Here is a 24657-nt window from a genome sequence, read left to right as displayed (position 1 = left end):
GCTTGTCCTTTAACAAGTGGGGCTGGCAGCCATCAACCCTTCCGCCTGGCGACAGGTGTCCTGAGTGGGAGGGAGTCCGGGGCACAGACCATACCGAGCCCTAGAGACCTGGATGTATTTGAGCTGGACACAGCCCAAAGGAGTGTTTCGGAAAGGGCACGTGGGCGGTGGGGAAGCCACTGATTTTTCTTGATCAATCGCACCCACTGTCACCAGAGAGACCCTTCCCTAAGTGCGGAACACATTTTCTTCTGCTTCTTTTTTGAAAAGGGTAGCCTGAAACCGAGGTGGGGTGTGTCCGGAGTGTAAAAGGCTAGTGGGGCAGCTCGTGGTTTACCACCCTGCCTCTCGGGGCCAGGTGTCTTCGCGGGCAGGTGGCGATCCCTGACCCTGCCCGGGGTGCGGGGTGCGCACGGGTAGCACTACCTCGCCTCCTCCTGCGCCCGGGCCACCGAGCCTCCGCAGCCAGCTCGCCCGTCCGTCCGTCTGTCCGTCGTGTCTCTGCTCATACCTCGACGGCTCCCGGACCCCCTCCCGCGCTCACCAGGCTGTTCAGGACTAGTCCCCCTAACTTGTTCGTTGCTGGTAACTAGTCGCGCTGGCGGAACGATGGGATGGGGTTGCCACAGCAACCAGACTGGACGTCACAATCCGGGCATGTGTGCCGCCCCCCCGCCGTGCCGCCGTGCCGCGGGCGCTGCCGCCGCCACCCTCGGCCGGCTGCGGGACTCGCGCTGCGGGGCGCGGTGGGCGGAGCGGCCCGGGCTTGGCGGGTGCGAGCAGAAGCGGCCGAGAGCTTGAGGGGTCGACACGGGGGGGTGGAGGTTTGGGGGGGCGGGGGGGCCGGCGGCCGCCATCTTCTCGCCGAGACCGCCTCGCCCGCCGAGCGGGTCCGTCCGGCAGCTCACGGGTTAAGGCTGGCACCGCGCCCGGCGGGAGGGGGGCGCCCACCTCCCCTCCCCCCCGCACTGGGCATGCGGGGCCCGCTGGGCACCGAGGAGGAGCTGCCGCGGCTGTTCGCGGAGGAGATGGAGAACGAGGAGGAGATGTCAGGTGAGGGGCACCGGGACCTGCTGGCCTGGGACGCGGGCGGGGCGCCGGGCTGCGGGTGGCGTTCCCGCCCTGCTGGCGCCGCGCGGGCCAAGGGCGCAGGGCCGGGCGAGCATCGGGGCGCGGCGCTCGGGGCGGGGTGCGCCAGGGACCCCTGGGCGAACCCGCGGTGGGGAGCATGGGCAAGCGGCTAGGAGGGAGGGAGGGGGCGCGGCGCCGCCGGGGTCAGCCCGCGTGCCCTTGAAGGCGGCGGGAAGCGCGCTCTGCGGGCGGGGCGAGGACGGGCCGCGCGTGGGGAGCTGGCCATGCCCGAACCCCGCGGGGCGCGCGGGCTCCGACTCCTGGTGCCTGACAGTCGCTCCCCAGCACTTTGCACAGGCCGCCGTGCGTGCTCCGCGCGCTAGTGCCAGCCGTGCCTAGACCATCCTGCCGCCTTGCCAGTGGGCCTGACGCCCCAGGGCCACCGCCCCTGCCCTTGCCAACGGCTTCTTCGAATTCAGCCTCCATCGCACGCTTGTGTCTCAGGGGTTACCTTTCAGAAGGATTCTTCAGTTAAACTGCTCCCCGTCCTGGCATAGTCTGGCAGGGCCTCACCTTGTCAGCTGGCCTCCCTCCCTTGTTAGGGGTATCACTTCTCAGTTTCCTAAGTCTATGGCTCCTCCTGAACTTCCGAGGACTTGTGAGAGGCCAGAAGGTCCTCCTTTGCCCAGGAATGTACATCCCCATGGATGAGACTATTTCACACACTCGCACCCGTTCTTCAGGGGAGAGCAGTACCTCCCAGGCCTTTGGTATCTTTACCAGGGGCCACACCCCCTGGCCCCCAGTCTCCTCTTCTGCGGACTGGCTTGCTTGTTTAGTGGATTTAATGCTGTCACTGGGGCCCCCTGCAGGAGCCTGCTGCTCAACCCCTCCCCTTTTAGCCAGGCCAAGAGCCTTCCCTGGGATGAGGTGTGCAGAGGAATGGTTTCCAGTAGTTGACTGCTGAATCCCAGGCTGAAGCCATCAGCCCCTCTCTAAGTGGGGAAAGCAGAGCCAAGCACATGCCAAGAAACCTGTAGCTGTTTTCTACCTAGGAGTCTAACTCTTCAAAGATCTCTGGTGGTGATTGGGGCGTGGTCTTTTGTGGTACTGACAGGGGCGGTGGACAGTTGGGTGTGTATTAACAGCCCCATCTCTGGGACTTGTTATACCAATGGTGTCCTCTTCTCCTTCCTGTCTGACCTTCCTTGCTTGCATCAGATACTAGGGTTTGGTGAGGTTTTGGGTGCCCCCAGGATGATGGGACAATATGGGCTGGATCTTGGTCCAGTCTGCCTACTAATCTGTGCCTCCACTTGCCTCCAGGGTAGGCAGGGGCCTTCAGGAACACTTCCAAAGCCATGCAAAGGAGACCCCTGCTCCTGTCTCTCTAACTGGGAATTCTGGGCCCTGTCATTGACTGCTATGATTGCTTTGTCCCCAGAGCCTTCCAGGGCTCCAGCATCTTTCCAGGTTCCATCCTCTCCCATGGACCCCTCCAGAACTTCCCAGTCAGTGGTCACTGACCACTTAGAGCCAGACTATTGGTCCATCCAGTCTTCCCAGTGCTCCTTGTTCACATATAGCCTCTCTGGGCCCTGACTCCTAGTGTCTGCCGACAGTATTTCTACGGGACACTGCAGGTGCCGCTCTGTCCTTGGGCCCTGTCCTTGACCTCTGCTTGACTCCTGTCTTTTGCTCACAAGTTTGTTCTGTCCATGCAGGCCCCAGCTCCAGGGCATTATGGGACACCCTCTTTCATCCTCACCTCAGACCCGTTTCGAGAGGTTATCTGCTTGTAGCACTTCCTGGTCTCTGGAACCTCATTTTTCTTCCTCAGTCAGTCTCCCCCCACTCCTAAGTGGAATGAACCCCTAACTGCCAGTTGGACTGACACTTGGAACTGAGGTTGCCTGAGAGATTGTGTCTAATGATGAGGAGTCTCACGGTCACCCCTGGCTCCCTGGCTGTGGGGCCAGTCCTGGCCTAGTCCACGTGTCTGCCTGCAGTGTTGGCCGCCTGGCCTGCTAGCTGCTTCATAGCCCTCTGCAATGTGTGGTGAAGCTCTTCTTAGCTGAGGAGGTCCTGGAAGTGACCTCTTAGACCCTTCTTAGACCCCTGGAGTCTGACAGCGACAGGGTTCTGGAAGCCTTCACGCTAATTCTCAACTGGCAGCAATTAGCATCTGCGCAGTTTGTTTCCTACACGGGCTTTTCCTTGGCCGGTTCCCCCTAGCTTTGTGGCTGGTGGGTGAGCCCGCTGTGAGGAGGAAAGTGGGGTAGGCTCCCACTTCTTCTGGCTCGGAGGTTGGCAGCTGCCGATTCCCAGGGGAGTGTGCTAGTCAAAGGGAAGACTTGAGTTGGGAGGAGGAGAACTTAAGCCTCAGCACTGTTCTTGTTAGTCCTGTGGTCTTGGGACAAGGCCCCCCAGCCCTCTGCCTCAGTGTCCCCACTTGTAGAATGAATCCAGCAGCAGCTACCTCATAGAAGGTTATTATGAGACCTCGGGATAGTGCACATAGAACAGTCAGGTCATAATGCCCAGCGCATCACATGCACAGCAAACCATAGCAGGTGTAATTAGCACCATCCAAAGCGGGTAGCCGTCCTGCCTCCCCAAGGATATGCTTCTGAGACTTGTGCTCTCATCTAGTAAGTGTCTGTCAGGGACCTGGGCTGGAGAAGGGCTGGGAGTGAGAAGCCTGAGAGGAAAGGGCCTGGCCCTCAAGGCTTTTCCTCGGAGGTGGGTTCTGCTAAAGGCTTTTCCTCAGAGGTGGGTTCTGCTAGGCTGGAGGTCTCCCTGCCTGGTTGGTCCAGCCCTTTCTCAATCACTGTCAAGCTGATGAGCCCAGAATCTCTTTTGGCTGGGCAGGGTAACTGCTGTGGTCCTAGGGAGACTTGAGTGGTCTCTGTCTCCACCCACAGATATAGCTACCTGTGTGAGCATCTTAGGTTCAGAGGTGAGGAGAGAATGGCTGCCATGATTCCCGAAGGCCCATGCTTTCTAAGCTCCCCCCCATTTGGAGTAGGGATGGTCCAGGGAACCTGACTGTATTTAACACCCACCCAAGCATCTAATTATCAATCCACAATACCAACCAATTAGCCATCCATCCATCCATCATCCATCCATCCAGCATTCATCCATCCATCATCCATCCATCCATCATCCATCCATCATCCCTCCATCCATCCATCTATCCATTATCCATCCATCCATCCATCATCCATCCATCCATCATTCATCCATCCATCATCCATCCATCATCATCCATTCATCCATCCATCCATCATTCATCCATCCATCATCCATCCATCATCACCCATCCATCCATCTATTCATCCATCCATCATCCATCCATCCATCCATCATTCCTCCATCCATCCATCCATCCATCCATTATCCATTCATCCATTCATCCATCCATCCATTATCATCCATCCATCATTCATCCATCATCCATCATCATCCACCCATCATCCATCCATCCATCCATCCATCATCCATCCAACCATTTACCATCCATCCATCATCCATCCAACCATCCATCATTCATCCAACCATTTACCATCCATCCATCCATCATCCATCCATCATCCATCCATCATCCATCCATCCATCTACTATCCACCAGCTAGCACCATTCACTTATCTATCCAACTACCATCTATTCATTCTTTACTATCCAGCCATTTTTCATCTGTCCATTGACACCACCACCCATCTCTCCACCAGCTCTCCATCCATATACCCACCATGCTTCATGTATCCAAATCATCTACCATCAATTTGTCCACTATACCCATCCATTATCCATCCACCTGCTTCCATCCGTCTCCCCACTCCCATTCGATTTTCTGACATCTATCCACCTATCTTTGACCCAAGTACTGAGCAATGCATATTGTCTGACTTTCTGTCGGAATTTCTTTTGGGGGGGGGCGAGGTCTCACTATGTAGTTCTGGCTGTGCTAGAATTCACTTTGTAGACCAGCTGGCCCCTCCAACTCACAGAGATCCTCCTGCCTCTGCCTCCCGAGTGCTGGGATTAAAGGTGTGCGCCACCTCACCAGACTTCTAGGGCTCTTGTAGAGGAACCTCTGAGACTATTTCATCTCTGTAATTCTGTCTTTATTCCCCCTCCCTCCACCTCTTTCTCTGCTCTGTTCCCTCCTCAGTCTTTATCTGCTCTGCCTGAGAGCTCTGCCTCTCCCTCGTCCCTGTCTCTTTCCATGCCTCCCGTGTTGTTGCTTCATGTCTTCGACTCCTTGCCCCTTTCTTCCCACACACCCATGCCTTACATCTGTCTGGAGGCTTCTTCTGCTTGCCTGGGCCATCCTCACTCTCCTAGGTCCCAGTCACTTAAGGTAAGAGCTCTTCCTCCTCCTTTCCTCCCCTCGCTCTCAGGACCGCCGTCTCTTTTATGAGATGCCAATGAGGTGATGTCTGGATTTTGTCAAATGTCATAAATAAATTATTAATCACCTCTGGGGTTATGGTAGCGCTGCTCTGGATCAGCTGAGGGCCTGTGCCGTGGGGGGAGGTTCAGAGATTAGTGGGGACTTCAGTCAGGCTTTTTATGGTCCACAAGTACTGACCTCAGAGTACCTCCACCCTGCGACCCCTCCTGGGTTCTTTGCATCGCTGGACTGCACCCAGCATTGGGGCCTCGTGTTCACAGTTCAATGTCTCCCCACTGCCCAGGAGGAAGGCAGGCTGCAGCATGAAGCCCATTTCACAGATGAAGAAATGGCCATGGGGGCGGACTTTTGGGTCATTGGTCAGGAAGGGGTGATGGTTTGAAGCAGTGTGCCTCTCTGGCCCTGTTCCCTCCTGACCACTAGGTGGCCCTGTTTCCTCCTTGAAGATGGGTGAGGGGGTGGAAACAGGAGCCCCTACTCCCTGGGTTCTGGGGAGGCTGGTGGACTAAGCTGATTTGGTCTTTGGAGACTTTGGCGATGGAGGTCTTGTCCCGGCCCCTTAGTTGTCTACTCTCTGAGTCTGATGACATAACTTCTTTTCCGACTGGAAAAGCCTCCTGGAGGCTTGTTCTTCCTCAGAGGGGGCAGGGCCTGGAGTCTGCAAGACTTCACCCTGGCTGTGGGTTTCTAGATCTGTCCTCTCAGGCTCTGGCAACCCTGATCCCGAGCTGGCCTTAGCTACTTCGGTGGTCCTGGAGTACAGTCCTGAGCGTGGCACACAAGGCACACTGCCAAAATACCTGGCTCTGAGTGGGTCCACAGCCTGAAGGGCAGAGCTAGGGGAGGGCTCACATCCTGGTATGAGCCTGTTGCCTAGATCGTCACCAGGCTGTACTCCAGACAGCTGTGGGACTGAGATGCGGGCAGGTGATGAGGTCCTCGGAGTCTCATATCTGTAACTGCGGCCATTCCAGGGTCTTCTTGTTTCATCAGACAAGGCCTTGCCGTGTAGCCCAGAAGTCTTTGAACTTTGGTATCACCCTGCCTCAGACTGTGGAGTGCCGAGATTAGAGGCCTGTGCCACCACACCTGGCTCAGCGCCACTGCCGTCATTTACCAGCTGGGAAGGGTCATCCGGCTCACCCAGCTACAGCTGGAGAATGCAGGCCTGAGCTAGAGGGCGTGCGGCCAGCGAACAAGGGGCTAGCAGAGGTCGGAAAAAGCTTTGGAAGTTGTGCCTTTACCCTGCCAGATTCTGTCCCCCGACCCTCACGCTGTCCCTCATCTTCATGTTGTTTCCCACCCCAAGTCTTGGAAGTAGCCTCCCTTGCTCTTCCTCAGGCCTCTGACTGGGGCCACTTAAGATGTAAGGAGTTACCAAGCTAATGGTCCTAATTATAGCTGGCTAGGATCGATGGAGCCTCAGGCCCTGGGGCTGGGCAGGGCTGGCTGGTGTTTGAGGGTACAGCCAGATGGGCCAGGAGGGCAGTGGGGCAGCCTCCTTGGGCTGGGAATTGGCAGGGCAATTGTTTTATGGGCTGGCTGCCCCCACCCTGGGTCCCCTCACTCCAGGGTAGTGGAATTCTATCTCCCCCACTGGCCACATGCCCCTTGTTGTAAAAACTGCCCCTGACCTGCCCCTGGCAGATAGGGCCATGGGAAGGAAGAATAGGGGTGATGGCAGAAGCCTGAGACTCGGGCGTGGCTGCCAGTGGGGTGATTTGGATGGTGATTCCCAAGCTGGATTTTAGAAGACTTGTCGCCGAAGAGGACGATGACCTATTTGGGAACAGTGAGGGCTAGGTGTGTGGGGTGATGGGGTGGGATCACAGAGGCCAGGCCTGAGGTGTTCTCAGGGCTACCAGAAGCAGAGTAGGCACAGGAAGTGCCTGCTAGAGATAGGCGTGGTCAGAGCGGATCCTCATCTTCATGTGCCAGTTCTGGAAATATCCTGGAGGGAGATTTATTTATTTATTTATTTTCTTTTTAACTAACCAGGCAGCCTTGAACTGTGAGGTTGCCTTGTGGAAGAAGAGGGGTGCTGTTTGTGGACATAGGGTCTATGTTTGTTCTGGATGAGCTACACCTAGCCTGGGGGCTCCTTCTTGCCCACTTCTGTATCCATTCTGTATCACAAGCTTCTTTGTAGAACATTCCTAGTCACCTGTGGACCTCCGTCTCCTGCTGGCCAGTCAGGGAACATGTGCTGGGCTGGCTTCCTAAGTCCGGGGATTCCCCTGCTAGGAGGAGACAGGGGACCGCCCTGCAGAGGCAGGAGGGAGAAGGGGCCCCTTGAGATTGCACCAGCCTGGAGCCTGTTACATAACTGGTATGGGGCACTCGCAGGGGGTGGGGGTGCTTCTGCTTGGGTGGGTGTCTGTGATCCTGGGAGAATACGCAGGTGCAGATGGGCATCCCACTGGCCACTCTGGCCTGGCCTCCTGCCATCTTCAGCGTCGGGGCCAAGACTCTGAGGCCTCTCTGTAGACTCTCCCTGCCTCGGGCACATCAGGGCTCAGAGGAGCAGGGTGCATTACATTCAACATCTCCTAGTCCCAGCTGGGATTCCTGGCCCACGGAAGCTTAAGTCAGGAGTGGCTCCACTGCCCACTGCCCTGTGCCTGGCGTCCTGCCAACACCACGTTAGCTGTACCCCTCACGTGGACCCTGCCTCAGCAGTACCACACTCTATAGGTTGGCATGTACTGCGGTGGTCCTCCAGGGATGACCTGACTATACTCAGGTTCCCTCCTTACATCAGCTTCCAGTCCTGCCTGGAGTCTGCCTCCTCCTCTCTGGTTTGCAGGCTGCTCTTCCGGATTCCCACTCTAGGGAGGGGCCGGAACTTTGGCACACGCTAGCTATCCTTGCTCCGGAGACTCCGGGGAGCTGTGTGGGCAGGCAGGGCTTGTTCCTTGGATGGGATCCTGGTACTGAGGGGTACCGTGCCCCAATAGGAGGGTTGTACATATGCAGACTGACCTCTCAGGGTTCAGGAGGGATGTTCTTAGCTACTGGAGCCATGAGTTGTCCTCTGAGAGGAGGATATGTGTGACTGAAATTAGCCACCATGTACAGGGATCAGAGAGACCCATTGGGAACCTGTCTTCCACAGGGCTCTGGGGTTCAGGTGAGCGAAGGCTGGCAGGAGGACTTGTGCCGGACCTGAGAAGGACATTGCCTCTCTATGCACACATGCGAGGCGTAGATTCCACTCCTCTGACCACCCCTATCTACTCATTGCACACAGAACATGAGGAGGGGCCTGCTAGGGCACCCAGGTTATGGGCTGGTGAAGGAGGCTTGCTCTTATGGTTCTGGAGCTGCTTAATTCTGGAAGCCTCGTTTTGCCCCTCTGAGTGGCCATCTCTCTGTCCTTTGCTCCTCTGGGTGGCATCTCTGTTCTTTGGCCCACTGGATGGCCATCTCTCTGTCCTTAGCCCCCTGGGTGGCCATCTCTTTCTGATTTACCCTCTGGGTGGCTCCACGTGGATGTCCCCAGTAGGTGGGAGTCAGGCTCCAACTCACCATGTCTCCCCAGTACAGAAGTCCCTTCTAGGTTGAAGGTGAGCTGAGGCAGACTTACCTTTCTCCTTTTGGGCTGACATGGAGCCAATAGCCACCTTTTTAATGACCCCAGCCCCTAAGCCCACCCTGCTCTCTCTTGGCCTTTAATTAAAAAAAGTTGAATGTGGTGTGAAGGAATGTCTGAGGGTGTGCATTCATGCACACATGGAGGCCAAAGGAAGATATCGATGCCTTCTCTGTCACACTCTGCCTAGTTACTCTCAGACAGGACTTCTTACTGGACCATGGGTTCCTCTGTTTGACTAGGCTGGGTGTCTAGCAGGCTCTCCCCAGCGCCGGGGTCACAGGCATATTCAGCCATGTCACTGAGGGAACTTGGGATTCGTGAGCATTTTTCTGGAAGACCCATATGTGGAATGGGCTTAGCATCCTGCCAGCCCTCTGCATCTGGGCTGGTCGTGTGTATTGATTCCCTGCACAGGACTGGGCAGGGGAGGCACTGTAGTCTTGAACCCCTCATTAAGAGGGATCCTATCAAGTCTTTGGGTCCCTTATTTGCATTTGTTAGTCGCATCTCAGCTGCACTTGAACCTCTGGAGGTAAGGATAGGCCTTACTCATCTTGGCCTCTCTATTGGGCCCCAGCCTTCCCTGGGCCAGCTAGTGATGGCTTTGACGTCCCATGAGGTCACTTCTCTCCCAGATCAGTAAGGACACCAGATTAGACGCTCGCTTTTGCTTATTGGGTTGAGGACTAGGTGATTGTTGTCCTTTTTTACAGAGGAGGGAGGGAGGGCAAGGCTAGAGAGTGGCAGTGACCTGTGCTGCCCACCAGGGCGGACATGACAGTTGTCAGTTGTCCTAGGACTGTGGCCACATGGCCGCCATCTGGAGTTGTTGGATCTGGGTGGTATGGAGATTCGGAACCTGCCTCTGCTTCTGTGTCCCTGGTTCTGCCTAAAACTGAAGGTGACCTCTCTCCCTTCCAACCCCTGCAGAAGAAGACGACGGTGGCCTTGAAGGCTTCGAGGATTTCTTCCCTGCAGAGCCCGTGAGCCTTCCCAAGAAGAAGCCCAAGAAGCTGAAAGAGAGCAAGTCCAAAGGGAAACGGAAGAAGAAGGAGGTGAGGCATGGGTGGGGTGGGCTTGGCCTTTTGCACCCCTTGGACACCTGCAGAGGTGCCGTGCAGGAGTTCCCTGAGATGGAAATGGCTTGTCGGGCTTCTTGAGAAGGTTGGAGGTTGAGCTGTCCTTCTGTGCTGAGCTGGAGCACCATGTTGCTCTCTCTCTGGCTGTCTCCCTGCCCCACACTGTGGTCTCAGCCTGGTCCCTGGCATCGTTGCTGTCCAATCTCTCTCTGGCTGCTCTGTTGGAGTCTCTTGTCTCCTCAGTGAATCCTACTGAGAGCAGAGAAGGTCAGAGAAACACCAGGAGGCTCCCGTGAGGAATGCGCTGTGTGTAAGGGTTGTGCTTGTGCGCGGTGACATTAATGTTCCCGTTCTTTACTTCCTGGTTCTTGGTGGTTCTGTGTACAGGGTGCTGGGACTCAAGGCTGAGGAGGTGAGGTAGCTTGCTTGCTGATATTATGTTTCCATGTGCCTCATGCTGACTTGCTTCGTCCCTGAGATCAGCCTTGGAAACTGATGGTGTGGGGAAACTGAGGCAGGCAGGTAGCTTAGTGTCTTTCCCATTCGGGACAAGACTGTTCTGTCTTCTCACTTCCTGCATCTCCAGGCTGCTGGGCCAGGGGGGTGGAGCATACACCTCTCCTAAATGAGGGAGCAGAGGTGCTCAGAGGGCCACTCAAGAGGGCGACCTCTTGCCTGTCCCTCCGTAAAACTGAGTCACTGCAAGGCTTTGAGCAGGTTTATCTGGGGGCTCCGGCACGCAGGCCGGGGGCAGAAGTGAGGAGAGCCCCAAAGAGAAAAAATGGTGGTGAGAGGCGCGTGAGAGCCACTGCCCTCTTGAGCCTCAACTCTGTCCTCTTCACTTTCCCTGTGTTGGGATCATGTCGACATGACAGACGACTCTGGAGAAGGCCAACGGCATCGGAGGGGACCTAAGCTCAACCCGCAGCCTGTATGTTTTCTCCTCTTGTCTGAGCATCTTGTCTAGGACTGTGAGGACAGCCTAACCTAAGGATTCCCTCAGCGATGTGCGGCAGCCCTCTGTGGCGAGCTCCTCAGCCGCCCCTGCTAGCCCACCCATACCTCTCCTGGCTTTGTATGTTAGTCAGCTCTCTTGTTGAGTGCGTGTGTGTGTGTTCATGCACATGTATGTGTACCACACTTGGTTCTCCTGGAGTCTCCTCGACCCCTCAGCTGACTTCTAAGCCCGTTAAGGCTCTCTGTAGTCTGGCATGTTGTCTGGGATTGATGTGTTTGCCTCCTCCCAGAACACCTCACACTCTGGCACAGGGCGAGTCTGTCTCCAGTAGGAAGGAAGGAAACAGGTTGAAGGGAAGCAGGTTGTCAAGGGTTCTGGCCTATATTTTAAGGCTTCCTCCAGAGCTCTCTGTCCCCATTATCCAGAGGAGGAAGTGGAGGCAGGATATAGGAGTGGGCCCTGTGCTTGGGAACTCCCCATTGAAGGGAGTGCTGGGAACCAGCTCCTTTGACACGGGGGACCCCAGAATTCTCCTCCTGCAGCACTGCCTCCTATTTGCTTGGTCCTGCAGATCTGTCCATGGCTGGGCAGTGGACAGGTTCTGTGAGGCCCTGGCATCCAGGTCCCCAGACTTTCTGCTTGAGGCTGTGAAGTCTCTCTCGGTTGTCACTGTTTTCAACCTCAGGTCCTGGGCCTCATGGCAGAGGACAGAGTCCTCCTCCACTTGCTCGCAAGTGTCAGGCCATTGGCTGGGACCATTCACTTCTAGATAGAATGCCCGGCTGGCCGGAGTTCCTGGGGTGGGGAGAGCTTTTGTTCTAAGCAGGACTGGTTTTTTCCTGCTCCTTCCTGGGCACAGGGTTGATGTGGCTCTGTCTAAGAAGGATGCCAGGGGTGGGGAGGGCATGGGGCTGTAGGGCTGGGGTCTCTGTCCTGCCGTCCTCAGGTTCTTCCTCTGGCCCGTGATTCTTTCCTCTGCCTTATTAATCCCTCCTCTCCATCTCATCTACCCTCCCCTATCTCATTTCCATCCTCTCTTCCATTCCTTCGCCCCTGCGTATTGCTTGCGATGCAATACGTCTTCTTTAAAAGGGGGCACACTGGGGTAGAAAAGACTCCCAGATGCCTAGCACCAGAGGTGACCCTTGGGCCAGGGGTGCGCCCTCCCCCTTCACCTCCCCTGCCCCCAGCTTAGCGCTCGCCAGCTGCAGAACCTGGGGGTGGGGATGGCGGTCTATAGCATGCTATTTACAAAGAGGTAGCTGTGTCTGCTCCCCCACCCACCCCGCAGCCCTAGATCACGGTGTGGGAATCTCCTTCCTTCCCGACCCCAACACTGCATCCCCCACCAGGTGACTGCGAGGCTCAGAGGGGGCCTGAGCAGGTGGGCTCTAAGCAGTGGTTTGGGCGGGTGGCGGGGCACAGGCAAGCAGCAAGCTGTGGATCCCGATTTACATAAAATAACCGGGCTGCAGCCGGAACCTGAGCATATGTAGATGAAGCTCCCCGTCAGACCGGAGAGCAGGAGGGAGAACTGATTTCAACCTGTACTGCAGCGGTTGCCATAGCAACCAATTATTCAGTGCTAAATTATAACTGTTTATAACACTGGTGAATGGGAAGGCTCATATTTCATTCTTTCTTTTTCCCTCTCAGTCTTGAAGGACCCCAAATCGAGAATGACCAACTCCCTGAGTTCTTCCTTTGAGTCCAAATGCTTATTTTTTTTTTCCAGGAGATGTGATGTGTGTGCTGGGCATAGAAGGGAGAGGGGAATTAGACAGGAGGCCGGGATTCATAGGCTGAGGAGTGGGGAAGAGAAAGGGTGTGTTGCACTGACTGCTTGGGGCCCCCACCAACCATGGCCGGTGTGCTGTGCCCTCAGCAGGCAGAGGGGCTCTGAGCAGAGACCGCCCTCTTTGCCCTCAACCTGGGTGTGGCATCTGAGGTGCTCTGCGTGTGTCCCCTCAGGTTCTTCTCGCAGCCACTGGTGCAAGCTCACAGTCACACTCAGGGTTGTTTCCGCAAAGGACAAGGCCAAGGTCAAAGGCCCAACTCGTCATTCTCATTTTCACAGCCTGCTAATGGGACTTTGGTTTCTCTTAGACCTCAGGACTGAGGTTGGTTTGCGGGATTTGTAAGAGTGATTGGTCTGTGTCCCCTTCCAGAGTGGGGTGTGGCCCACCTCACTAGATGGCCTAGGATCTGGTCTATCAACCAGGTTGACCTCAGACTCACAGATCCTCCTGCCTTTACTCCCTAAGTGTTGGGATTAAAGATATGCACCCTAGTAGATTCCGAGACACCGCGTGGTCCCACTTGGTCTGGTTCGTGGCCAGTTTTTCCCTTCTCCAGAGACACTGCTACCCCCAGGTCCTGCCGACAGCCCTTCGGTGCATGCTTTTTCGATCCAGTTGCAACGCTCCCCCCTCGCCATCTTTTCTGTGAGACGGGATGTTTTTATGATGTGTGTCAGGGGGAGGAGTAGGCCCAGGAGTGAAAGCATATAAACTGCTGGTCCAAGTTCTGCCGGCACTGTCATGTGAGGGCATGGATGTGGGGGTGGCCCAGGCTGTACAGACTTGATTTGGAAGAGGCGGGGCAGGGGAGAAGAGAGATGGGCTGCGGGCTAGGGGCTGGATGGAGGTCAGGGTTTTCTCTCTCCGTGGGTGGAATAAGAGGTGAACATTCGGCCTTTTCTTTGGTGGATGGCCGGAGGAAAGGAACACCAAGCCTGAGATCCATACCCAGGGCTCCACCTCAGTCCCCTGCGCTCCTCCAGCTCCTATCTAGGCCAGGCTTTCGGCTTCAGTCAGCCCCGCCTCCTCTCCGTGCCGTGCACAGGCTGCTGCTGCTTCTGGCAGATGCTGAGGTCTGCTGGAGTCGCCTTCCAGCCTCCCTTTGTGCCGGTCACTCCTGAACCCCGGATGTGGTGGTGTCTTCTACCCAGGACATGCTCTGGCCAGCTACCAGGCAGAGTCATGTTCTCTATCCATACCGCCACCCAGCTGCCTGTGACCCATGTGGCTGACTTTGGTCCTTTCCAGTGGGTAGAAGTGGGGCGGGACCTAGGTTACCTCTGCTATTTCTCTGCTTCCCAAGCAGAGTCATCACCGTTTTGGGGTGTTGTCACTGGGAGGCACCTCTGCTTGGGTGTTGTCCAGTTGTGTCAGGAGTAAAAGGCACCTGTGGTTGTGAATACAGATAGCTCTGCCTAAGTCCCCTGCCAGGACACATGCTGAACAACTGGTTCTTCTCATGCCACCCCAGTCTCTGAGCACGACACCTCCATGTCAGGGTCGTGGGCACAATGGCCCTGGTTCCTTTCTCACTGCACAGACGAGAGAGTTGGAGGTTCAGGTTGTTACAATGACTTGCATGTGTCCCAGGCTAGCAAGGACCCACAGGCAGGCCATGCAAGGATCCACCCTTGGTCTTTTGGCCTCTACTGCAGTGTAGTGCCTGGGTTTCCTTCTCCAGGGCCGGCTGCAACTGCTCTCTGGGGTGCCCTCTGTCTCTCATCTACATTCCTTTTTGGGGTGAGGACCGGAGCTCGCAGATCTCATGGACATCGTCTCAGAGAGCTTGGCTGGCCTCTGTCACCTGAAGGGAGGGGATGTCCCTAACTGACTTCACTTTCCCCTGCCTTAGCCTGAGGACTGTGGCTTCGGAGTCCCATATCACTGCTAGTTGTGGGAGCTGTCCCTTGGCTGCTGACCAGAGTCGGTATTCTGGGAAAGTGAGGAAGCTTGGCAGTGAGCTGATGTGACATTTGTTAGCAGGTGACAGGCGCGAGAGCAGGGCTCTTAGTGGGGAGATTGAGCTGAGCTTCCTGGAGAACATATGGGGGGGGTCTTCCCAGCTGAACTGCAGGGAGAAACCCCTTCAGTGACATGTTCAGCCTCAGCTAACTGATGGGGTATGCTGGCCTGCAGGTTCTCTACTGGGAAAGGCAAGAGAATTCTGAGGGGCTCCCAGGATTCCCCAGATGTCTCCCATCATCCCCTTTCCCTTCCTCTTGTTTCTTTCTCCTTCCCTCTCCCCCACTTATTTCTGGCTCTCCCCATCTCTCCTCAACCTGTCTTTTTTCACCTTGAAAGCACCTCACAGGCATCATAGGTGTAACAAGCCCTGAGCTGGTAATTGTGGTGACAGTGCCAGCCTGTCCCTGCAGACCCACGTAGGAGAGGACAGGGCTCTGCCTCCCAGTCACTAGGCAAACCGTTTCCGTCCAGGGGCAGCATCCTTCTGGTGGGCATGCTATGACTGTAAACACCCTAATCTCCATATAAATGGGCCATTTTCTGCTTCTACAGACAGAAAACAAAATCAAGGAGTCAATCTCAAGAGCTGCCTAATTTACCTTTTCTACCATTGAGATGGAGTGGCCATCCTGGAGACAGGCTTGTACTGTGGCAGCCTCTGGAGAGCTGAACCTCTGCACCCCCTGATTGCAGGCTTCCTTCCCTTGGCTGAAGGGTGAGGGTGGGTGCTAGTGGGCAGGTCAGCGCCTGCTTGGAGCTTCTCTTGTATACTTCGGCTTTCCCCTCTGGCCATCACGGACTCTATCAGGAGTTCCTGGAGTGGAGTGTGATCACGCTTTCAAAGTCCACTGTGACCAAAGCTGAAGCCCAGCTTGCCCTAGGCTCACCTCATACTTCGCCTGCCTGGGGGAATTCTGGTTTCGCTCAAGATCACGTCACCATTGGGTCAGTCACCGCTGCTCACGCGCGCCCCTCTGTGCACCGTGGATGAAGAAAGATGGTGGCCGAGCAGCTTATCCAGGCCTTGCTGCCCCAGGTCTCCGGCATCCCGGGGTGTCTGGCACCCTCACTGTTCCCCTTTCTTTTCCAGGGGAGCAACGATGAGCTGTCAGACAATGAGGAGGATCTGGAAGAGAAGTCGGAGAGCGAAGGCAGCGATTACTCCCCCACCAAGAAGAAGAAGAAGAAACTGAAGGAGAAGAAGGAGAAGAAAGCCAAGCGGAAAAAGAGGGACGAGGATGAGGATGACAATGACGATGGATGCTTGAAGGTGGGGGCTAGGGTCAGGCGGGGGGGTAGGGGTGCTCTGGGGGGGTAGGGGTGCCCTGGGGGGTAGGAGTGCTCTGTGGGGGATAGGGGTGCCCTGGGGGGGTAGGGGTGCCCCCGGAGCCTGAGTTGGGGAGCTCACCCACATGCACGTGGATGTCGGACGTGGGATATGGGGGGCCTGTATCGAGAAGTCTCAGCTATGCGGGAGGACTTAGGAGTTTGTGGGCGCCACGGTGCGGTGTCTCGTTGACAGATTGGGGCTGCTCTTGGTAGCAGCTTGCCCCCCCGAGCATGCAGCTGTTTCTGGAGAGAATGATGCATAGTGTGAGCTCAGGTTTGCTGTCGGGAACCTCTCGCTTGGAGTCATTTGAGGAGATAAAATAACAAATGGAGTCTTTGCCACAAGCATCTGCTGGACAGCCCTGCCTGGGTACTTGGCGCGCTCTGCAGCTCTGCCCACGTGGGTGTTCCTCCAGCCTCTCAGTGAACTTGGAGCTGCATGGTTGTGGCGGGCCTGGCTGTCTTTTGGGCACGGGCATCTTCGTCATAAAGCAAGTCAAGGCATCACAGTTGAACGGAGACCATCCTCTGGGCTGTGAGGTGTGGGTGGGTGACCTCATGTCACCAGGAATGGTTTGTGAGCTGTGATGTGGCACCATAGACATCAACACAGTCGCTGTGGCGCGGCAGATTGCTATGAATGATTGAAGACTGGCGTGCTTAAGGGAGCAGAGCTTTCTTGCGGGTGTCCTGACACCCCGTGTGATCCCATCAGTCTCTGGTGGGTGTGCTGTGAATCAACGGTGACTGGGAATAGCCTTGGGGAAGGTTTTGAGAAATTGACTTCCAGGGGCTGTCGAGGAGCCCCAGTGACAACATCCTGCTTATTTCTGTGCTCCATGGAGGTGCCTTTAGGAAGGCCTGGGTGTGCCTGAGGGGGCAGGTCCCCAATGGAACCATCCCTGAGCTGTTGTGGAACCAGATTCCTAAGCCCCCTTGCTTTGTGGATCATTTCTGGGACATAGGTACTGGGGATCCAGGGAAGGTTTGTGCACCAGCTAGGTGGCCTTTCACTGCAGGGCCAGAAAGTTAGCTTCCAAGGGAACTCGAGGGGTCAGGGCTGATGGTTCTGTGTGGCATTTACTGGTGTCACCTAAGGCTGAAAACACTTCTTTTTTCTGCTTCTGTGGATGGGGGTCTGTGACCCCTGGCTGATCAGAAAGGCCAGGAACTGTGGCAGAGTAAGGTGTGTGCTGATTGGCTTAGTGGGTGAATGCTGGGGTTGGTGGGGACGAGTCAAGATTACTTGGAAGAGGTAGGGTATGGGGGGTGGGGTTCCACGATAACAGTCACTAAAACCTTCATCCCTTCCCCGAGCACCTATGCTAATTCTCTATGAGGCAGAATGAGGAAACTGAGGCAGAAGGGTGAACTAGTTTGTTTACTTCTCACTGCTGGTATCTGAGAGAGCGATGGTTAGAAGTGACTCATATAGCGAGACTGGAGAGATGGCTCAGTGCTTAAGAACACTGACTGCTCTTCTAGAGGACCCGGGTTCAATTCCCAGCGCCCAAATGGTAGATCAAAACCACAACTCTAGTGTCGGAGGATCTGATGCCCCTTTCTGCCTCCGCTGGCACCAGGTTCACGTGTGGTGCATAGACATACAAGTAGGCGAAACAGCCATATACATAAAAGGAAATCAATTAAAAATAGCTGGGCGTAATAGCAAATATCTTAATCCCAGTGGAGGCAGGAGGATCTCTGTGAGTTTGAGGCCAGCCTGGTCTATATAGCAAGTTCCAGGACAGGGTTACACAGAGACCCTGTCTTGCCATCTTGTCCTCTAGCTTTCCGACTCTTGGGATAGCCCTTTTGAAGACTCAGAGGGACCCTTGGGGTTGTCACACACTTCCCTTAGCATCACGTCTGGGAAGTGACCAAGGGGCTCTTTCAGCACTGCCCATTGCTGTCACTCAGTTCCAGTCTGCCAGAGCAGCCTGGCCTCGTCTCTGACCTGCTTCCCCCATCCGGAGAAACATGTGTGTCCTTTCCCCAGTTTCAGTGTTAAAACTCACAGCATCCTATGAGCCGGCATCCGAGACATGCCCCTGGTGGGGTTGGCGGGTAGGTGGGTGTGGCTTTCGGGTGTCCCAGTGGTAGGTGGGAATTGTTCTTCAATTGCGGGTTGCTGTCTTCCCCTTTCTCAGAGCAGCAGGCAGGTCAGAAGGCCTCTGCCCCTGATCCCACTTCTCTCTGCAGGAGCCCAAGTCCTCGGGGCAGCTCATGGCGGAGTGGGGCCTGGATGATGTCGACTACCTGTTCTCAGAGGAAGACTACCACACGCTGACCAACTACAAGGCTTTCAGCCAGTTCCTTCGGTGGGCTGGGGGCTGGCTGCTGTGGCTGGGTGACCATGGGGGTCGTGCTTGCATTTGGTTGGGCACTAAATCCAGGGGAGGTGAACCGAGAGGTAGCCGGGGCTCCTGGTGGATGAGAGTTATTAGAGCAACTGTTGCCCTGGGGTCAAGACCTCTTTATTTTAGCATAGCAGATGGTTGGGCCTACTTCCCTCACAGGCTCTGTCCTGAGGTCTAGGCCCCTCTCTGGTCTGCAGCCCAGATAGAAACCTGTCAGGAGTCAGGAGTATGTTGGTGTGTGCTCTGGTCTCATCTTTGTCCATTCCCTGTCTCATGTTCTGTCCAGTTTCTCTAGCCAGGACTATGGGGCTGGCCACACCTCACAGGTGTGAGAGAGAGGGTGGTCCCTCCCTCACCTTCCTGTATTTCTCCCCCAGGCCGCTCATTGCCAAGAAGAACCCCAAGATCCCCATGTCCAAAATGATGACTGTCTTGGGGGCCAAGTGGCGAGAATTCAGCGCCAACAACCCGTTTAAGGGTAGCTCAGCAGCAGCAGCTGCGGCAGCTGTGGCCGCAGCTGTGGAGACTGTGACCATCGCTCCTCCATTGGCTATCAGTCCCCAGCAGGTGCCCCAACCTCTGCCCATCCGCAAGGCCAAGACCAAAGAGGGCAAGGGTAAGGCTGTGGGTGAGTGGGCACTGAGCTCTGTCTGGCAGATCTGCCCTTCCCAGATTTCGCAGTATTTTCCTTAAGGAGGACCCAGTATTTTCTGTGACCTCAAGCTGACTTGACTCAACCCCTTCCCATGGCTTCAACCCTGTCTCCTGTTGGGGAGGGTGGGGAAGTCGAGGAGTTTGGGTGCATCTTTGGGAGTTAACATTTGCCCAGCTGCCCTCACGCTGTGGGCACGGGGGGTGGGTGGGAGGAGTGGGTCACAAAGTGAGCTTACTTTAGCCTACCCCATAGACTGGAATAGTTCCAGCCCTGTTCTTACAGAAGTGTGAGGCAGTCTTGGGTTAGCCTGCTGATCCTCTCGTGTGAACGTCTCCTGCATAGGGTCGAGTCCCTGTCTAGGGACCTCACAGGACTGGGTGTGACCAGGGATGGAAGGGTAGCAAGGAGGCCCAGATCCAGTTTGACTCCATGCAAAAGGGATGGGAGGGGAGGGCAAGTGGGGCCTTCTGCTTCAGAGGGACCAGACTGCACCTGGTTGGAAGCTCTGGCATTTAAGAGGTTGGGGACATTGATCTTCCCCATGGGAACGTTAACCCCTCTGCATTCTGTTCTGATTTGGGATTTGATAGGCTGAGAGAAGTCTGGGGACGACCCCACGTGCCAACCCCACAGAGTTTTGGTGTCTAGGACAATGTTGACTACTGCGTCTGGCACCTCTGTTTTATGTCTCAGAGAGTTCCTGGTGGGCGAGTGTCATGGGTCACCTGCCCCAACTCTGTGCACCCCCCATCGTTCCTATTTTCCCACTTCCGCCTGCCTAGGAGCTACTGAAGAACTGTTGACTCCCTGGGCTGCCTGTTCAGAGTGTGAAATAGCTTTTCTGTGGCATGCCCTGGTTGCAGCTGGGTCCCCATCTTCATGTCCTTGTGTGTGGTGTAGCCATAGGAGAACTGGGCAAGGCTACCTGGCAAGGGTGCGAATCCTATCACCAGGCCCCATGCCTTCTCCTGGCAGCAGGATGGGCTGCAGGGGCGGGGACGGGGTCCTTATTCCCTAGGGGTGGTTAATTGACATCATAGATTCCAGCCTGCAGCCCATTAGATAGGAATGTTGGGGGTAGCTGTGGGAGGTGCCTTTGGCCCATGGTTTGGGAGGTTGGTGGCCTGGCTTTTGGTACCAGAATGATTCTCTAGGGATCCATGCCAGGCATGGATCCCAGGTGGGCAATGTTGCTTCAGCGGCCTGCCCTCTGGTACGGAAGCCAAGGGGCTCCTTGGAAGCAAGTCAATTGGACAGTGTAGTCCATAGCTGATGACCAGCTTGGTGTCCAGGACAGCCAGACTTGGGTCAGGTTTGTCTCCTTCTTATTACTTCCCTTGTGACCTAAGCAAGAGCCTGGCCTCTCAGACCCTCAGTCTTCACATGACCCATTCCTCACTGGGGTCTTGAAGGCTCCGTGAAGTGGTGGGGGAGAAATGGGCCATCAGTGGCAGTGTTGGTCATTGCAGCCCTTGTTACAACGCCCAGGGCCTGGAGTGAGGAAGAAGAACAAAGGCGCCAAAGACTCCAAGAAGAAGGGGAGGGGCAAGCGAGTGGCGGGGCTCAAGTTCCGCTTTGGAGGAATCAGCAAGAGGAAGAAGGGTTCCTCGGTGAGTGTGCAGGCATGTTTGAGTGTGTGTTCATGTGCGTGTGTGCCCATGTGTGTGCGTGTGTGTGTGTGCATGTTCGAGTGTGTGTGGAGAAGAGTTCCTCAGTGAGTGTGTACATGTGTCTTTGTGCCCACGCGTGTGTATTTTGAGTGTGTGTGCATGTGTGGAGAAGGGTTCCTCAGTGTGTGTGTGTTTGTGTGTGCGCACGTGTGTATGTACGTATGTGTGCCCACATCTGTGAATGTTCGAGTGTGTGTGCATGTGTGGAGAAGGTTCCTCGGTGAGTGGCTTGTATGTGCAAAGGGTTGAGGGGAGGGCTGTTTGACTAGAGAGTGAGCCATATTCATTTCTCGAGCTAACTGAGGCAAGCCCTGAACCCTTCTCCCAGTCCCTGCATGTACAAACCTGCTGGTACATTTATTGGTGTGGACTGGACACTTCCAAGGGCCCATCTGGCTTAGCTGTAGCTGCTGCTGCCCACAATGTGGCTCCATCAGGCCGGAGGATCAGCTGGCCCTTTACAGGGTGTGCTCAGAGGGTGGAACCCTGGAAGGTAGCCTGTTTGACCAGGCGGGCCGGAGCTGATTCCTCACTTAGTGACACAGGAAGGAGCATGACCCTGTGCTAGATGTAGCAGACCAGCTCAGCTCCTAAGGAGCCATTAATCCTCCAGACTTGTTCACTGAGAGAGATCTGTGGAGATTCCCTAGAGGAGGGGGTTGTTAGGGTGACCTTTGAAGGATATGTAGGAGTTAGGCAGTCAGAGGTCACAGCCTGGGGAAACTGTGTGGAGCAGAGCTGTGGAGGCATGAGAGGACTGGAGAGCAGGAGTTCCGAGGATGGTGGGCCGTAGGTTGTGCACAAGCACAAGTTTCTAACCTGGTTGGGGACAGAGCAGAGCCACAGGGTGTCTTTAGAGCTTCCTGGCCCTGCCCTACCCAAACCATCAACCCAACCTCCTTCCCTGCAGAGTGAGGAGGACGAGCGTGAGGAATCCGATTTGGACAACGCCAGCATCCACAGCTCTTCCGTGCGCTCCGAGTGCTCCGCCGCGCTGGGCAAGAAGAATAAGAGGAGGCGCAAGAAGAAGAGGAGTAGGGCTCCTCTCTAAGGGGCGCGGGCTTTTCTGCGATGGGGTGGGGGGTGCAGCGTGGGGAGTAGGGCCCCTCTCCAAGGGGCGCGGGCTTTTCCGCGATGGGGTAGGGGGTGCAGTGTGGGGAGTAGGGCTCCTCTCCAAGGGGCGCGGGCTTTTCCGCGATGGGGTAGGGGGGTGCAGCATGGGGAGTAGGGCTCCTCTCCAAGGGGCGCCGGCTTTCCCGTGTTGGGGTGGGGGTGCAGCGTGGGGTAAGGGCACCCTCAGGTCCCAGGCTCTCCTAACCTCAGCCACGCAGTCTCCATTGCTCTCTCAGCCGCCCTTGTCCGTCCACTGTCTTGTCCTAGGGAGGAAGAAGAAAGCTAGGACTTCTTAATATGAAACCCCAGTAGAGGGGGGGGGGTGGAGGAGGCACTTAAGCTCACTGCATCCCCATCCTCCATGTTACCCACTCAGCTCCTGACCCACCAAATACCCCACCAAATACCCAACTAAATACTCCACTCTCCCACTCTCTCTTTGGCTCTTATTTTTTAAAAAATTGTTTTTATTGAGCTATGTATTTTTCTCTGCTCCCCTCTCTTCCTCCCTACCCTTTCCTTCAGCCCTCTCCCAAGGTCCCCACGCTCTCAATTTACTCAGGAGATCTTGTCTTTTTCTACTTCCCATGTAGATTATAGATTAGATCCATGTATGTCTCTCTTTGGGCCCTCTTTGTTGGCTAGGTTCTCTGGGATTGTGAGTTGTAGGCTGGTTTTTCTTTGCTTTATGTCTAAAAGCCACTTATGAGTACAGATTATATTTGTCTTTCTGGGTCTGGGTTGCCTCACTCAATACGATGTTTTCTAGATCCATCCATTTGCCCACAAATTTCAAGATGTCATTATTTTTTCCATTGTGTAGTATTCCACTGTGTAAATGCACCACATCTTCTTTATTCATTTTTTAGTCAAGGGGCATCTAGGTTGTTTCCAGGATCTGTCTATTATGGATAATGCTGCTATGAACATAGTTGAGCACACGCCCTTGTGGTACGATTGAGCATCCTTTGGGTATATGTCTAAAAGTGGTATTGCTGGGTCTTGAGGTAGGTCTAATATTCTGAGAAATTGCCATACTGATTTCCAAAACAGTTGTACTAGTTTGCACTCATAGCAGCAATGCAGGGATGTTCCCTTTCCCCCACATCCTCTCCAGCATAAGCTGTCTTCAGCGTTTTTGATCTTGGCCATTCTTATAGATGTAAAATGGCATCTCAGAGTTCTTTTGATTTGCACTTCTCTCTCTTTGGCTTTTAAGACACGGTCTCACTACATAGCTCTAGCTGGTCTAGAACTTGCTATGTAGACAGGGCTGGCCTTGAACTCATAGGGATGCCCCCGCCTCAGCCTCCCAAGTTTGGGGATTAAAGGCGTGTCCTCGCTGCTATTTCTCCATGTGCACTCACTGTCCGTCCTTCCTTCCTTCCGTCCTTCCTTCCTTCCTTCCTTCTTTTCTTCCTTCCTTCCTTCCTTCCTTCCTTCCGTCCGTCCGTCTGTCCGTCCTTCCTTCCTTCTTCCCTCCCTTCCTCCCTCCCTCGGTTCCTCTCTCCCTTCCTTCCTTTCTTCTTTCCTTCCTTCCTTCATCTTTTACCCTCTCTGTCCACCTTCACACTTCACAGCCACCCCCCAATAATTTTTCACCCTCTTGGTCTGTCTACCATCCACTTGAAATCATTCAAGCACCTATCATGTGCCAGTCTGGCCTGGGGTAGTGGAAATTGTTGTGTGCGGCAGTTCCTCCATCGTTGCCCCTTTCCCCCTTCCAGTTGATGATGGTGACGGCTATGAGACAGACCACCAGGACTACTGTGAAGTGTGCCAGCAGGGTGGGGAGATCATTCTGTGTGACACTTGCCCGAGGGCGTACCACCTGGTCTGCCTGGACCCGGAGCTGGAGAAGGCTCCAGAGGGCAAGTGGAGCTGCCCGCACTGTGTAAGCTGTGGCCGAGGTCCGGGACTGGAGTTGGTGCCTGTGGGAAGGGCTCCGGCCCAAGCTTCACCCACCTGGACTCCCCGCCTACAGGAGAAGGAGGGGATCCAGTGGGAGCCGAAGGACGACGATGAGGAAGAGGAGGAGGGCGGCTGTGAGGAGGAGGAGGATGATCACATGGAGTTCTGCCGCGTATGCAAGGACGGTGGCGAGCTCCTGTGTTGCGATGCCTGTCCCTCCTCTTACCATCTGCACTGCCTCAACCCGCCGCTGCCAGAGATCCCGAATGGTGAATGGCTCTGCCCGCGCTGTACTGTGAGTGTTACACCTCCCGCCCCGCCCAAATCGCCCCGCCCACCTGACCCTGAGCCCGCCCTTGCTGGCCCAGGCCACGCCCCCAACAAGCGGTATCTCGAAGACCGCTCACGCTCACCACCTCCTCACCTGCCTGCCCTTTCCTGAATCCCCTTAGGGCTGTTTATTGAGAATTTATTCTGAGATAAGAACCTCGCATTCCTCCTGGGAACTGAACCCAAGAGGCCTCACGCTGAACTATAACTTCATCCCTTAACTGACTTTCAAAAATTATTTTGGGGCTGCTTGGGCAGGAACCCAGCGCCTGCCTATATGCCAGGCAAGCTCTCACCACGGAGCTACATCCAAGCTCATTTTCAGCAGGAAAAAGAGGTGCAGGGAGACACAGTGGTTTGCCCAAGACCACACTGCAGCCGAACTTGAATTAGGTCCCCGA

General features: G+C 55.5%; 1 protein-coding gene across 6 annotated transcripts in view; it reads left to right on the top strand.

Moving 5' to 3' along the window:
* The first annotated feature begins 872 nt into the window (after nucleotides 1–872).
* The window catches only part of Chd5 (chromodomain helicase DNA binding protein 5), a 52724-nt gene continuing 28939 nt past the window's right edge, over nucleotides 873–24657 (top strand). For 3 of the 6 annotated variants that reach the window (XM_087906804.1, XM_087906806.1, XM_087906803.1), the window contains exons 1-9: nucleotides 873–1053; nucleotides 10018–10142; nucleotides 15979–16158; nucleotides 18420–18538; nucleotides 18955–19193; nucleotides 20721–20842; nucleotides 21813–21936; nucleotides 23743–23909; nucleotides 24000–24221. In XM_087906804.1, the coding sequence (XP_087762930.1) occupies nucleotides 975–1053; nucleotides 10018–10142; nucleotides 15979–16158; nucleotides 18420–18538; nucleotides 18955–19193; nucleotides 20721–20842; nucleotides 21813–21936; nucleotides 23743–23909; nucleotides 24000–24221 (1377 nt within the window). In that variant the 5' untranslated portion in view covers nucleotides 873–974. Of the gene's footprint in view, nucleotides 1054–3606; nucleotides 3723–10017; nucleotides 10143–15978; nucleotides 16159–18419; nucleotides 18539–18954; nucleotides 19194–20720; nucleotides 20843–21812; nucleotides 21937–23742; nucleotides 23910–23999; nucleotides 24222–24657 lie in introns of those variants that run through there. The other 3 variants (XM_087906807.1, XM_087906805.1, XM_087906808.1) reach the window with 2 other exon arrangements.

The sequence above is a fragment of the Myodes glareolus genome, chromosome 6, assembly GCF_982192425.1.
Source record: "Myodes glareolus chromosome 6, mMyoGla1.1, whole genome shotgun sequence".
Taxonomy (NCBI): Eukaryota; Metazoa; Chordata; class Mammalia; order Rodentia; family Cricetidae; genus Myodes; species Myodes glareolus.
This window is presented reverse-complemented; position numbering and strand designations above follow the sequence as displayed.